Here is a 14053-nt window from a genome sequence, read left to right as displayed (position 1 = left end):
GGGTGGCTTTTAACAGCAATATATTTAAGGGATACAGTCATGGGAATTCTTTATTTTTTTCAAAACGCACCAGTTAATAGTGCTGCTCCAGCACTATCACCCCCCTCCCTTCTCCCCCAGAACAATAGAACAATGGGAAGGTAACCAGATAGCAGCTCCCTAACACAAGCTAAAAGCTGTCTGGTAGATATAAGAACGACACTCACTAGTAAAATCCAGGTCCCACTGGGACACATTCAGTTACATTGAGTAGGAGCAACACTAGCCTGCCAGAAAGCAGTTCCATCCCAAAGTGCTGGCTCTTTCTGAAAGCACATGACCAGGCACAATGACCTGAGATGGCTGCCTACACACCAATATTACAACTAAAAAAATTCACTTGCTGGTTCAGGGATGAAATTTTATATGGTAGAGTGAATTATTTGCAGTATAAACAGTGTAATTTAGAAATAAAAACTACATTGTAAAAATCACAACAGAATTATTTTAAACACAAATATAAACACAAGAAAGAAAAGTAGCCACAGCCTTCAAAATTATGTATTTACATAGCTAAAAATTCTCACAGTGACTACTAAAGTAAGACAATCATAGAGAAATTCATCCCGCATGCACATTATGCTTATAAGCTACTCTGGGCTGGCAGCATTAACTGCAGCAATGTGTGCATTTATTTTGGATTTAGATAAGTGTTGTGCAAGCCAAAGTTACTGCAGACATTGTACCCAATAAAGAATTTAGGCAGAGCAAATAGCACTATGCTCAAGTAAACATATACTAAAACTGTACAGCAAATTGAAACAGGTCATTCTTCATGACATTATATATATATATATATATATATATATATATATATATATATATATATATATATATATATATATATATATATAGACAAATACAAGATTCCTCTGCACTCAACCCATTATCAATATATTTAAGACAGAGACATTTTGTGCATACTGCTACTGAAAAATGCCTTACCCTTTAAACAAAACAGGGATTGTTTGTCCATATATTGCAATATATTTAAGCTGGCCAACTACGTCAAAGTCATCCCATATCTGGCCAGTCCTATGCTCAATTTTCATTTGATTCATTAAGAATTCTATGGTTTCATTATACATTTTATAAAAGGGATGAATACGTTTTACCTGCAACTTACTTGCTGCTTTCAAAGTAAAACTCCGAAACTTGGCTGCCCTTTTATTAGACACCAGTGGGATCACCTGACTATAGTATGATTTTAAAAACTAGTGGTGAGCACAACTTTCCCTTGTTTGTTATAGTTCTACAGGAGCAGTGACCAGCTCCATGTTGTAGCTCCCACCCCCTCCAACTATAGTCAGGTGATCCCACTGGTGTCTAATAAAAGGGCAGCCAAGTTTCGGAGTTTTACTTTGAAAGCAGCTAGTAAGTTGCAGGTAAAACGTATTCATCCCTTTTATAAAATGTATAATGAAACCATAGAATTCTTAATGAATCAAATGAAAATTGAGCATAGGACTGGCCAGATATGGGATGACTTTGACGTAGTTGGCCAGCTTAAATATATTGCAATATATGGACAAACAATCCCTGTTTTGTTTAAAGGGTAAGGCATTTTTCAGTAGCAGTATGCACAAAATGTCTCTGTCTTAAATATATTGATAATGGGTTGAGTGCAGAGGAATCTTGTATTTGTCTATATGTATTTTGTGGTCACCCCCTCATTGCACCCCCGCCTAATGATTTTAAAACTAGTGGTGAGCACAACTTTCCCTTGTTTTTTAATATATATATATATATATATATATATATACACATACATACATACATACATACATACATACATACATACATACATACATACATACATACACACATATATACACACTTGCATGAATGTGTGGAATTCTGAAACACCTTCCCAGTATCCCACTTTTGTTAGAAATGCAATAATCTTAAAGAGATCAATTTCTCTGCCAAAAAAAACCCCAAAAAAACGAAAGCATCATATATTTTAATGAGCCTTTATAATAACTGTCAATACCCTAAAGTGCAGTAACAAAATAACTGCAACGGCAACTAATTAAACTTTAAGTGGTCTTCTATTCAATTATAAAAACGTAATATCTAGATTTCTTATTATTTTGATTTTGATTTTTTTTTTCTTTAACATTCAAATGAATGTTATTTATGTTTCTGTCAGAAGTCATAAAGGATGAAAGGGCTGACGGGGAGCTCTGGGTAAATGCCCCATTTATTAAAGCAGCCATGCACAGGGGTTTTGCTAAATTTTCTGCAGCTGTTCATTCTAAAGCATTCATAGAATACTATAATAGTTCTTTCTAAACAAACATTTATTGCTAATAGTTACTTCTCATTTTTTGGGGCTACTGTTGAAGAAACAAATTCACTGGACCGTATTATAGCACAATACCATACAGATAGTACTTACCCAAAACCAAATAGGTATAAAGGATAAGTACACTAAAAATGTACCTTGAATAAAAAAAAAATACAGCTCCTAAAGTCAATAATACACAATAACACACCATATTAAACAATTTCCCAAAGCCAAATTGTAGACATATGAAGAGATTTTAATGAAATCCTAGTTAATAGATGACAAATATGGTCACTTCAAATTGAGTGGAAATACTGGTAATAGACTTGCACCTCCAATGATAAAATGAAAATCAATGAATGTAAAATTAGTAGCCAACCTCCATGGTGTTCACCTGAAGCCAGGCAGAATTAATGTAATTGCATATTTTAAGTATACACACCAGATATTTTCTATCCACACGAGAGAGTTGCATTTCTAAATCAAACACATACAGTGCAAACCCAAAAGTTTGATTGGTCATTAATATGAATGTCCATTTTTTATAGAGCCTAGAATGATGGCACACCTGCCAACTGTTCCATTTTTCGTGGGACAGTCCCGATTTTGACAGCTCAACCCGCAGTCCCGGATTGTTACTGAAATGTCCTGACTTTCTCTTTGATCTACTGCACTGAACAGCCAGAAAAATATACAAAGTTTCTAAAACTTAATCGGCTTTTGGTAGAGAGCCCAGAATATGTGGCAGCTGCACTTGGATACTTTTGTAACAATATAAGATAAGCAGGTCTCTTGGGGAAACTGACTTGCAGCTTAAAGAGCAACTCAACTTCATTAGCAAAACTGTAATAACACATAAAAACTACAGAAATGTGTTCAAACTTTCATAAACTGACAAATTTTGTAAAATGAACGTGGTAATTAGGGGGTGTGGCCACAAAAATGGGAGTGGTCAAACAAAATTGTCCAAAACGTTGGGAAGCATGTGATGTATGTATCTTGATACAAGACGTTGCCTTTCAAACTGTAATCACATATTTATAACTTATGTATTTATTAAACACCAACATATTCTAAAGTGCTGTATAATAATTGGGTACAGTATATACAGGTATGGGATCCGTTATCTGGAAACCCATTATCCAGAAAGTTCCGAATTACAGAAAGGCTGTCTCCCATAGACTCCATTATAATCAAATAATCCAAATTTTTTAAAATGATTTTCTTTTTATTTATAATAAAACAGTAGCTTGTAAAACTAAGATATATAACAGGAAATTGTTTTTACTTACCGTAATTTCTGTTTCCTGGTCACCTTCCATGGCAGCATTCACCAATGGGTTAACCTCCCTCCAACAAGTTAAAATGAGAGCCCCACCCATACTCACTTGTCTTAGTTTAAAGCCTGACATCTAGGGTGGGTAATTCCCTGGTGAATGCTGCCATGGAAGGTGACCAGGAAACAGAAATTACGGTAAGTAAAAACAATTTCCTGTTTTCCTAGTCACCCCTGGCCAGCATTCACCAATGGGACTTCCAAAGCTACGAAAAAAGGGAGGGATACACATATTGCAGAAATGAAATAATATGCTTTATTCAGCAATGTATAACTGATTGCAAGACCCTCCTCCCAAATCTAGCTTCTTGGGAGGCAAGGACATCTAGTCTATAGTGTTTAATAAATGTGTTGACAGATGACCATCTCGCTGCTTTACAGATCGCTTCTGGCGATGCTTTTGCTTCCATTGCCCATGAACTCGCCAACGCTCTGGTGGAATGGGCTTTTAACCCCTGGGGAACCTTCCTGCCCGCTATATTGTAAGTCTTTGCAATTGCAGACACAATCCAGGAGCTTAAGGTCTTTTTGGAAGGCGCTTGCCCTTTCCTGAATCCACAGGGAATCACAAACAGATGATCTGATTTTCTGAACGTCTTGGACCTTTCCAGGTAAATTTCAATGGCTCTGACCAGATCTAATGTATGCCAATATCTTTCTCTGTCTGACTTTGGAGATGGACAAAAAGATGGAAGAACCATTTCTAACTCCATATGGAATTTCGATACGACCTTCGGCAGAAACTTGAACGCAGGTCTAAGCACAACTTTATCCTTGAAGATTACCGTATAAGGCTCCAAAGCAGATAGGGCAGCCAATTCTCCAACTCTACATGCTGATGTAACCGCCACCAGTAGAATAACCTTTAAGGTAAGGTTCCATAAAGAAGACTTTTCTAATGGTTCAAAGGGAGTTCTTGTGAGAACATCCAGAACAAACGGTAAGTCCCAAGGAGGTGAAATTTTCTTTATGCAAGGTCTTACTCTTACAAAGGCATCAAAAAATCTTCGGACTAATGAATCCGATGCCCAGCTTACTCCTGTCAATGCCGAGATAGCTGATACTTGCACCCTTAATGTACTCATTTGGAGACCCCTCTCATAGCCTGAGAACAGAAAATCAACCAGCAACAAAGCTGTCGGAGAAATTGGATCTTGGTTCTTAAGGGTTGCAAAATGCACGAATTTATCCCAGACTTTATAGTACTGAGATGAAGTGGAATACTTCCTTGACTTTAGAAGAAAATCCACAATCTCTTCTTTAAAACCTTGCTTCTTCAACCTCTCCCTTTCAACCTCCATGCCATTAAGGACAGGGGGTCCTTCTCCTGGTAGAGGAACATTCCCTGGGACAACCACCCTGGGAATTTCGAAATCTTCTTGGGACCCTCTAAGGTAAGTTTGCAAAGCAGAGGAAACCAGGGTCTTCTTGGCCAAAAGGGAATCAGTACTATAGCATCGACTGCTTCCCGATCCACTTTCTTCAACACTTTCCAGATCAGAGGAATTGGGGGAAAAATATACACGAGTCCCCTGGACCAATCTTGACTTAGACCGTCTATGGCCAGTGCCTCTTCGCAGGGATACCTTGCGTAGAATTTTTTGCATTTTCTGTTTTGGACTGAAGCCATAGCGTCTACTTCTGGCATGCCCCATGCGTACACCAATTCCTGAAAGATGTTCTCGTGAAGACTCCACTCCCCTGGGTCTAAAGTGACTCGACTTAAAAAGTCTGCTCTTATGTTTTCTGTTCCTGGCAAGTGTATTGCTGAAAGATTCTCTAGCCATTTTTCTGCCCACTGGAATATCGGAATGGCTTCTTTTAACAATGTCATACTTCTGGTGCCTCCCTGCTTCTGCACATAGGCGACTGCTGTGACATTGTCTGACATGATCTTTATACTCTTCCCTTTTAGAACATCTGAAAGAGCAAATAGAGCCTTTCCTATTGCCCTTAGCTCGAGAACATTTGAAGGTGTCTGTTTCATATCCCATGAACCTTGAGCGAAATGTTCTCCAAAATGGGCTCCCCAGCCGGAACCTGACGCGTCTGTTGTTAACACCGCCCACACTGGTTCTTCGAGCTGTGTTCCTTTCATCAAATTTTCTTTTACGCACCACCAATCTAGGTTGTGTTTTATCTCCTGCGGCAATTTTAGTGTTTTGTGCATATTTAGCTGTGGACATCTTACTTTTCTTAGTAGGAAATTTTGCAGATCTCTCATGTGCCATCTCGACCATTTTACAACTTGTATCGTTGACGACATCAAGCCTAGAATTTTCAGACAGTGATGAACTGTCACTGACTAACGGCTTCTGAAGTCTTCTATTGCATGAGGAATTTTCCGCTGTTTCTGGATTGGAAGATTTACTAAATTTTCCTGTGTTTGGAAATATGCTCCCAGGAAAGGCAGTGACCTTGATGGGATTAGCTGACTCTTTTCTAGGTTGACAATCCATCCGTGTGTTTGCAGAACTTCCACTACTCGAATTGTATGTCGTTCTGCTTCTTCTCTTGACCTTGCGGCCACCAGGATGTCGTCTAGGTAATGAAACGCTGCTATTCCTTCCTTCCTTACTTCTGCTATTATGGTAACGAGGACCTTTGTAAAAACTCTTGGGGATTGTGATAACCCGAATGGAAGGCATCTGAATTGTACTTGATTGTCTCCTACCGCGAACCGAAGATACTTCATGTGTTCTGGGAAAACCGGTATGTGGAAATATGCATCTTTCAAGTCTATGTTTGTTAACCAATCTCCGATTGAGATGGCCTGGATGATGGATGCCAAGGACTCCATCTTGAACTTTTTCTTTATTAAGAATCTGTTTAGTTTTCTCATGTCCAACACCGGTCTTAAAGCGCCGGATGCTTTTTTTACCAAGAAGAGCCTTGAGTAAAATCCTCTTCCTCTTTCTTGAGGCGGAACTACTTCTATGGCTTTCGAGAAGAGTAGCTGATTCATATACTCTTGAACCAAACCTTGACTCTCTTGTTTGTTTCGGAACGAAGAAACTAAAAAATAATCCCTCCTTGGGATTGTTTCGAACTCCAAACGAAAACCTTCTTGAACTATTCTTGATACCCATCGATCTTGTATCGTTCTGGCCCAGACTTGAGCGAAGAGATTCAATCTGCCTCCTACCTCTGCCTGAGCCAAGGTACCCTCATTGCTGCTGAGCTGTAGAAGAGGAGGAAGAGAAAAAACTTGATCTTTTCATATTCCCCCTGGAGCCTGGACGCCCCGATCTCCAGGATGCCTGTCTTGTGTATTCTTTTCCAGGCCTATATTGTCTTGAAGATTTAAAAGGCCTGTCTTTGTCTCTGGCAAATGATGTATCATATCTGCCTCTTTTGCTTCTCCTCTCTTGAGGAAGGAATACACTTTTTCCACCCGAGACCTTTTTGATAATGGCATCAAGTTTCTCACCGAAAAGCATATCCCCTTCAAAAGGAAGCTGGCATAAATTTGTTTTTGAGGCTGCATCCGCTGCCCAAGGCTTCAGCCACAATGCCCTCCTTGCTGCCACTGAAAGTGCCATGGATCTGGCCATAAAATGCACTAAGTCTACCGAGGCTTCTGACATAAAGTCAATTGCTGATTTGCAGTCTGCAAGCATCTCCAATAATTTAGGTCTCTTGACGTTGGATGAGATTGCTTCCTCGATATTCAGGAGCCAAACTTTAACTGCTCTAGAAACAGAAGTTAGTGCTACAGCTGGCCTGCATGCTGCTCCTGCAGCCGCATATGATTTCTTTAGGTTAAATTCCATCTTTTTCTCCATAGGCTCCCTGAAAACCGCTGCATCATCCACAGGTAATGTTGTTTTCTTAGCCAGCCTAACCACGGCTGCATCCACCTTGGGAGGGGCATCCCAAAATTTTGCCTCATCATCATCAAAAGGATACTTCCTTTGGAATTTCCCGGCCGTCTGTGGCCTTTTCTCTGTCTTCTTCCACTCTGTGGCTATTATCTCCTTTATAGAGGCATGCACTGGAAAGCAAAGTGATTTTTTCTTCAAAGAAGGAAAAAGCTTATCAGCCGAAGACAATTTAGATGGTTCTGTAGGAAATGTTAAAGTATGACGGACTGCCTTGATTAGCGGCTCCACTATAGACAAATCAAAATTTGACTCAATCTCTGAGTCAGTCAATCTCCCCTTCTTCTGAGCCTAATGGAGAATGAAAGACTGAAGTATCTGAAAGTTCCCCATCAGAAATCTCCGACAGTGAGTCTGTCTGTCTTGAATATGTATGCCTGGGTATTTTCCTGGAACTAGCCACTTCTTGAAAACCCTGCACCACTGCTTGTTTTATGACAGCTGCTAAGGACTCCGTAAAAGCTTGAGTTTCCTGAGAGCATGAAGGTGCTCGATCTTCCTGAGCTTGTGAAGTAGACGTCTTCTCAGGTGTTTTATCTTTTTTCTCTGTGGCAGGAAGGCTGCATAAAATCATAAACAAGATTAGGACAATAAACTTGGTGTCCACTTTTTTTTTTTTTTTTTACATTCAGGTACCATCTAACCTTTTCCCCTTGGGGTGAGGTGTCTTGCCCGGTACACCAGCATCCATGTTCAAGCTATTCCCTGGAGCATAACACAGTGACAGGATAACAGCACACAAACAAATGGATACGACCAGGAAGTACTGACTCCTTAAATTGCCCACAAACCCACAAGCATAATATAATTCTACCCTCTATGTTAGGGTTACAAACTTAATTTATGCTTGTTCCAGGGCTGCACGCCATATCTAGAGGATTTTGGCGCCAAAAAGAAACACTTCCGTGTTTCACCTTAATGCTGCGACTTTGCCCATATCAAAAATGGCGTCCTTTCCACTTCCGGTTTTAGTAAAGTGTGGGGATCGCTTTTTTTGGCCCTTGCCGTGTTTCAGGATGACCGAGCGCCCCTGCCTACCTTACCCTTTGACCACCGTCTACCGTCTGACGCCGTTCCTCCCTTCGCGCATCCATACATTTGTTGGAACGCACGCCGAGAACAACAATGACGTCACTTCCGGTTCCGCGCACACAGCCCACAGACGTCTGGCGCATCAGGTCTGCAGCATCGCCTCCCTAACCCGCTCCGCGGGAGGTACAGCTTGGCCTATAATGGCGATCTCGCACCACTTGGCCTTCCTTAACTAACCCCTCAAAGGGGAGTATTTGGACCTCCAGCCATGCAGTGGACTCAGGGAACGCACGGACCCCACATGCTGGGAACTCCACAGGGACTTGACCCCTGTCTGTTGACTCCATCCATCGGCCTCTGGACAGGACGAAAAAAGACAAGTGAGTATGGGTGGGGCTCTCATTTTAACTTGTTGGAGGGAGGTCCTGTCCATTGGTCCGGAGGGAGGTTAACCCATTGGTGAATGCTGGCCAGGGGTGACTAGGAAATTTAATCCTTATTGGATGTAGAATGAGCCTTTTGGGTTTATTTAATGTTTACATGATTTTCTAGTAGTCTTAAGGTGCGAAGATCCAAATTACGGAAAGACCCATTATCCGGAAAGCCCCAGGTCCCCAGCATTCTGGATAATAGGTCCCATAGCTGTACAATGAATATACAGATTACATACAAAAATCAACCAAGAACAGATAAGAGTATTAGAGATAAGAGTTAGGGTACCGTATATACTCGAGTATAAACAGAGGTACCTAATTGTACCTAGAAAAAATGGGAAAATGTATTGACTCGAGTATAAGCCTAAGGTGAGAAATGCAGCAGCTACTGGTAAGTGTTGCTAAATTTGGCAACCAAAAAAATGTAATGATTGAAAAATAATGGCCATTCTCTGAACCAGTGGTAGTAGTAATGTTGTTGGATACACTGCTAGGGCAGGATTTGGAGACAAGTGACCTGCTTAATGTACCAATGTGAGTAAAATGTGTTGTCCAGATTTGTAAAATAATCAGGGTAGTTTGTGAAAACTTTAAAAATAAAACCCAATGTAATCCTAGCATTACATATTGGCTATAAACATCAGCTGAAATGGCTTGTATATTTCATCAAAGACTTGTAATTATTTGTATGTACTCAGGCAGCAGCTGGTATGAGAGCAAGAGAGAGTGAGACGCCCATATACAGCAGGAATAATTTCATGCAGTGAAAATGTTGTCCAGCTACACTAATAAATTGTAATGGAAACCGATTATCTTCTCCAAGATGGCGGCCTCCTAGATCCTGCTGGTCGCAGCACTATGACATCAGCGTCTTTACGCCCTCGGATTGGTCGCCGGCGTCGGAACGGACGCCGGCGTCAGAATGTGCGTCGGCGTCAGGACGCTGGCGTCAGTGCGTCGGCGTCCGCGTCATGACGTCAGCGCGTCCAAAGTTGCCGCCAAACCCTGGCCTATTTAAAGCAGCTTCAGAGTCTCCTCAATGCCCAATTATAGGTTTTCGCTTGCTGATTCCTGGGTGTGTTTCTCGAATGAATATCTTGTGTACCGACCTTGCCTGAACTCTCGTCTTTGAACCTCGTCTGCCTGAACTGATTCTACTGCCTGTTTACGACTATTCTATTGCCTACTCCTTCTGTACTGCGAACTCGGACTTTGTTACCTCCTCCTTGGTCCTTACTACCTCGGGGCCCTCGGGCCTTACATAAATACAGCCAGGAACGAGGCAGCTGAGCAGGGCACACGAGGAGCGCATGAGCGCAATTGATGCGCTTTGGGACATTGTGCACATTGGCTTTATCTACTGACTCGAGTATAAGCCGAGGTACACTTTTTCAGCACATTTTGGGACACGCTAAGATTCAGGGAGATTTAGTCATCCGGCAACTAATCGCCTTTTCTTCGGGCGACTAATCTTATTTAGATTCTAGCCGGCAATAAGCGTGCACCGGACAGTTTTTTCCTTCCGCAATGGAGTACTATTCTTTAATGCTTTTACTGACAGCCAATTTGCCACCAAGCAGAATTGCACCAAATATACAGGAATCCAGAAACATAACTGTACAATCAATGGCACGTAAATAAATGAGGGAGAAATGTGGACTCAGAATAAACAAGAAAATTTGAATATAGTTAGAGACCATCCGCTAGTAAAGCAGTAGCCAGAAGAATTTGTAAAATTAAAAAGACTTTATTAGGACATATGTAAGCCTAACTCATTTCATGCCTGAAGTGGGTACTTACTCATAGCCTATGAGTAAGTGCCTACTTCAGGCACAACACGCGTTAGACTTACACAAACTAACAAAATGTTAGTGTAAACAAATGCAAGAATGCAAACTTTAAAACAAAAAACGTGACCATGCCCGTAGGCATGTTTGAACACTGTTATCCTCTCGTGCAGAATGGAAACATCCAAATTGTCTTTCCCATGAGTTACCGCTTCCCATTAAATTGTGTACACCATGAGAGGGTTGTTGTTTCTTTCCCCTTAATTTTATTATACAGGTATGGGACCTGTTATCCAGAATGCCAGGGATCTGGGGTTTTTCCGGATAACAGATGTTTCTGTAATTTGGATCTTCGACCCTTAAGCATATAAACATTAAATTAACTCAATAGGCTGGTTTTGCTTCCAATAAGGATTAATTATATCTTAGTTTGGAGCAAGTACAAGCAACTGCATTATTCTTACAGAGAAAAAAGCAATAATTTTAAAAAAAATTGGATTATTTGGATGAAATGGAGTCTATGGGAGACAGCCATTCCGCAATTCGGAGCTTTCTGGATAAAGGGCTTCTGGATAAATCTCAGACAAATGGCTGTGCTTTAGTTAGTATACCTAAAACCAGGCCAGTTTCTAATATACTGTATATGCCACTTTTCATTTCATTAGAGTTTTATAGCTGGTTATCCTCTTTATACCAGATGGTACAGAGCGCATACTATTTATTGACTGGAACTTGTATCTGACTTATAAGGGAACACATGCAACAAGACGTCTAAATTATGGATATCAAAATTAAAGTGGCAACATTTAAAGGAGAATTCAACCCTAAAGTTAAAAAAACTCCTACTCCCCTACCCTACATAGACCCTAAAAGATAGGCACACCTAATTTATCTTGTCACTATATGGACACACACAGGGTTGGACTGGCAATGCATGGTTACTAGGACTAATTTGCACCCTACCAACCAGATAGCTGAAACTGCAAAACAGAGAGCTGCTGAATAAAAAGATAAGTAACTCAAAAACCACAAATAATAAAAAACGAAACCCAGTTGCAAATCGTCTCAGAAAATCACTCTATATCATACTAAAATTAATTTAAAGGGGATCAACCCCTTCAAAGCCTGACAGTGCTTAGACGCATTAACATTTAGAGACGCAGCAAACCCAGTATTTGGTTCGGGGATTCGGCCTATTTCAGCAGGATTTGGCCGAATCCTTCTGCCCATCCGAACCGAATCCTAATTTGCATATGCAAATTAGGGGCTGGGAGGAAAATCGCGTGACTTTTTGTCACAAAACAAGGCAGTAAAACAATTGTTCCCTTCCTACCCCTAATTTGCATATGCAAATTAAGATTTAGATTCAGTTTGGTATTTGGCCAAACCTTTTGCGTAGGATTCGGGGTTCGGCCAAATCCAAAACCGTGGATTCAGTGCATCCCTATTAATAATATCCCAACCTGCCAGTGCATAGCTACATGTATGCCATTCTCAGAGTCTCAGCAGAAGATGCACAGCAAAGCCCACACTGCCCTGCTACTAACACGTTGAGACAGCAAATTTATATAGCGTTTACACATTTTGCAGCACTTTAAAACCCCATTGGCGCAAAAATCCCTCCCCCCGGGCAAATGCCCCTATTTTGTTACTTACCCCTCCTTCTAGGTCCTCTCCAGCGGAGTTCACGGCAGCCATCTTCTCCCGAGCGCTCTTCTTCCTGTATTCAGCGGCATTTGATGGCGCATGCGCAGTAGGAACCAATGTGTAAAAGAAACGGATCCGCACACACACCGATCCTGATGAAGGGTGGGTGTCCCCCCCCCAAAACGTTGATGTTTGGTGGCTGAATAAAAGGGGATATTCCCAGACTGCATTAATCGGTGTGTGTGCGGATCCGTTTCTTTTACACATTGGTTGCTAAGGGACCCTGCCGGGTCAACGGAAGGAACGCACCACCAGCTTGCAGGATTGGTGAACTACAGGTGTGCAGTAGGAGAATTACATTGTAATAAAGCATGCGCAGTAGGAAACATTTACTGGTAAGGATCTACTGCGCATGCGCCGAAAGTCACGACGTTTACGCAGTTGGAGGCATTTGCCTGTACGGAGCTACTGCTTTTTTCGGAAACTTTGTGACTTTCGGCGCATGCGCAGTAGATCCTTACCGGTAAATGCCTCCTACTGCGCATGCACCACCAAACGCCGCTGAATACAGGAAGAAGATCACTCGGGAGAAGATGGCTGCCGTGAACTCTGCTGGAGAGGACCTAGAAGGAGGGGTAAGTAACAAGTTAGGGGCATTTGCCCGGGGGGGGGGGGTAGGCCGGGAGGGAGAGGGGCCTATGCAGGGGAGGGATTTTGTGCCAAGGGGTTGAATTCTCCTTTAAAGTGATTATTTATCATTCATTCCCTGCCCCAGTGGAGCTTACAATCTAAGGTCCTAGCACATTGACTCTGTGGTCCTTTACAAGGAGATCCCCCTGTGCCACAATACTGGCCATTTGATCAATTTCACTTGCCACTGAGCATTTCGTGAGCCTCCGGCCTAGAAGCAATGAGCTGCGGAACTCCCAGCATCTCCCTTGATAAAGCGAAACTGCAGTGAGACCATGGGAATTGAAGCACAATGGAGACTTAAGGAGATAGGTTAGCATTACGGCTTGTGTGAGTAAAACAGTAATGGCTTCCATTGGTCACAAGGGACAAGAAGCCCAGGGCACATTGAACACCAGGGGAAGTTTTGAAGCAATATTTCTGTGAGGATAACCAGCACTTAAGGCAACTCTCCTATATTTGCAAGACTGTCCCATAAGACTTTACAAGCCACTGGAGAGAAGTGATAAAAGCTCCGAACTCCAGCTTCCAGCAGCCTTGGGCATGTCAGGGAGGATGGGAGTTGGATGTTGGACAGTGCATAGGGGGTGTGTCCTTACCTGTCCTGCTTCCCCCATCTCCTCCAGCCTCTCTCTGGCATCTGCCTCTGGTCCCTCACAAGCTGGGGAGCTTTTCCCTGGTCGATGCTGCCCCGCTGCACGCTCTTTGCGCCCGTTCCCCTGCTTGTTCCTCCTCCTGGTCATCGCTCAGCCAGTCCGCAGAGTTCTCTCGGCACAAGCTGCTCCGTTTCGAGGCCACCTACAATCCTAAAGGCTACAGCCCTGATCTGTACCCCTTAGACAGGACAACAGTCAATATGGCGGCGTGCTGCTTACTATTGGCCCGCCCCTTGCCAGCAGGGTAAAGGTCACCGCGCA

At 42.1% G+C, this 14053-nt stretch overlaps 1 protein-coding gene across 2 annotated transcripts in view; it reads right to left on the bottom strand.

The window, feature by feature from the left end:
* fam193b.S (family with sequence similarity 193 member B S homeolog) overlaps positions 1-14053 on the bottom strand; it is a 30841-nt gene extending 16788 nt beyond the window's left edge. Inside the window, exon 1 of one of the 2 annotated variants that reach the window (XM_041588689.1) lies at positions 13736-14053. In XM_041588689.1, coding sequence (XP_041444623.1) covers positions 13736-13879 — 144 coding nt within the window. In that variant the 5' untranslated portion in view covers positions 13880-14053. The remainder of the gene's footprint in view (positions 1-13735) is intronic. The other variant, XM_018256119.2, reaches the window with a different exon arrangement.

The sequence above is a fragment of the Xenopus laevis genome, chromosome 3S (assembly GCF_017654675.1).
Source record: "Xenopus laevis strain J_2021 chromosome 3S, Xenopus_laevis_v10.1, whole genome shotgun sequence".
NCBI classification, from domain to species: domain Eukaryota; kingdom Metazoa; phylum Chordata; class Amphibia; order Anura; family Pipidae; genus Xenopus; species Xenopus laevis.
Note: the sequence above shows the minus strand (reverse complement) of the source record. Positions and strands in the feature narration are given on the sequence as shown.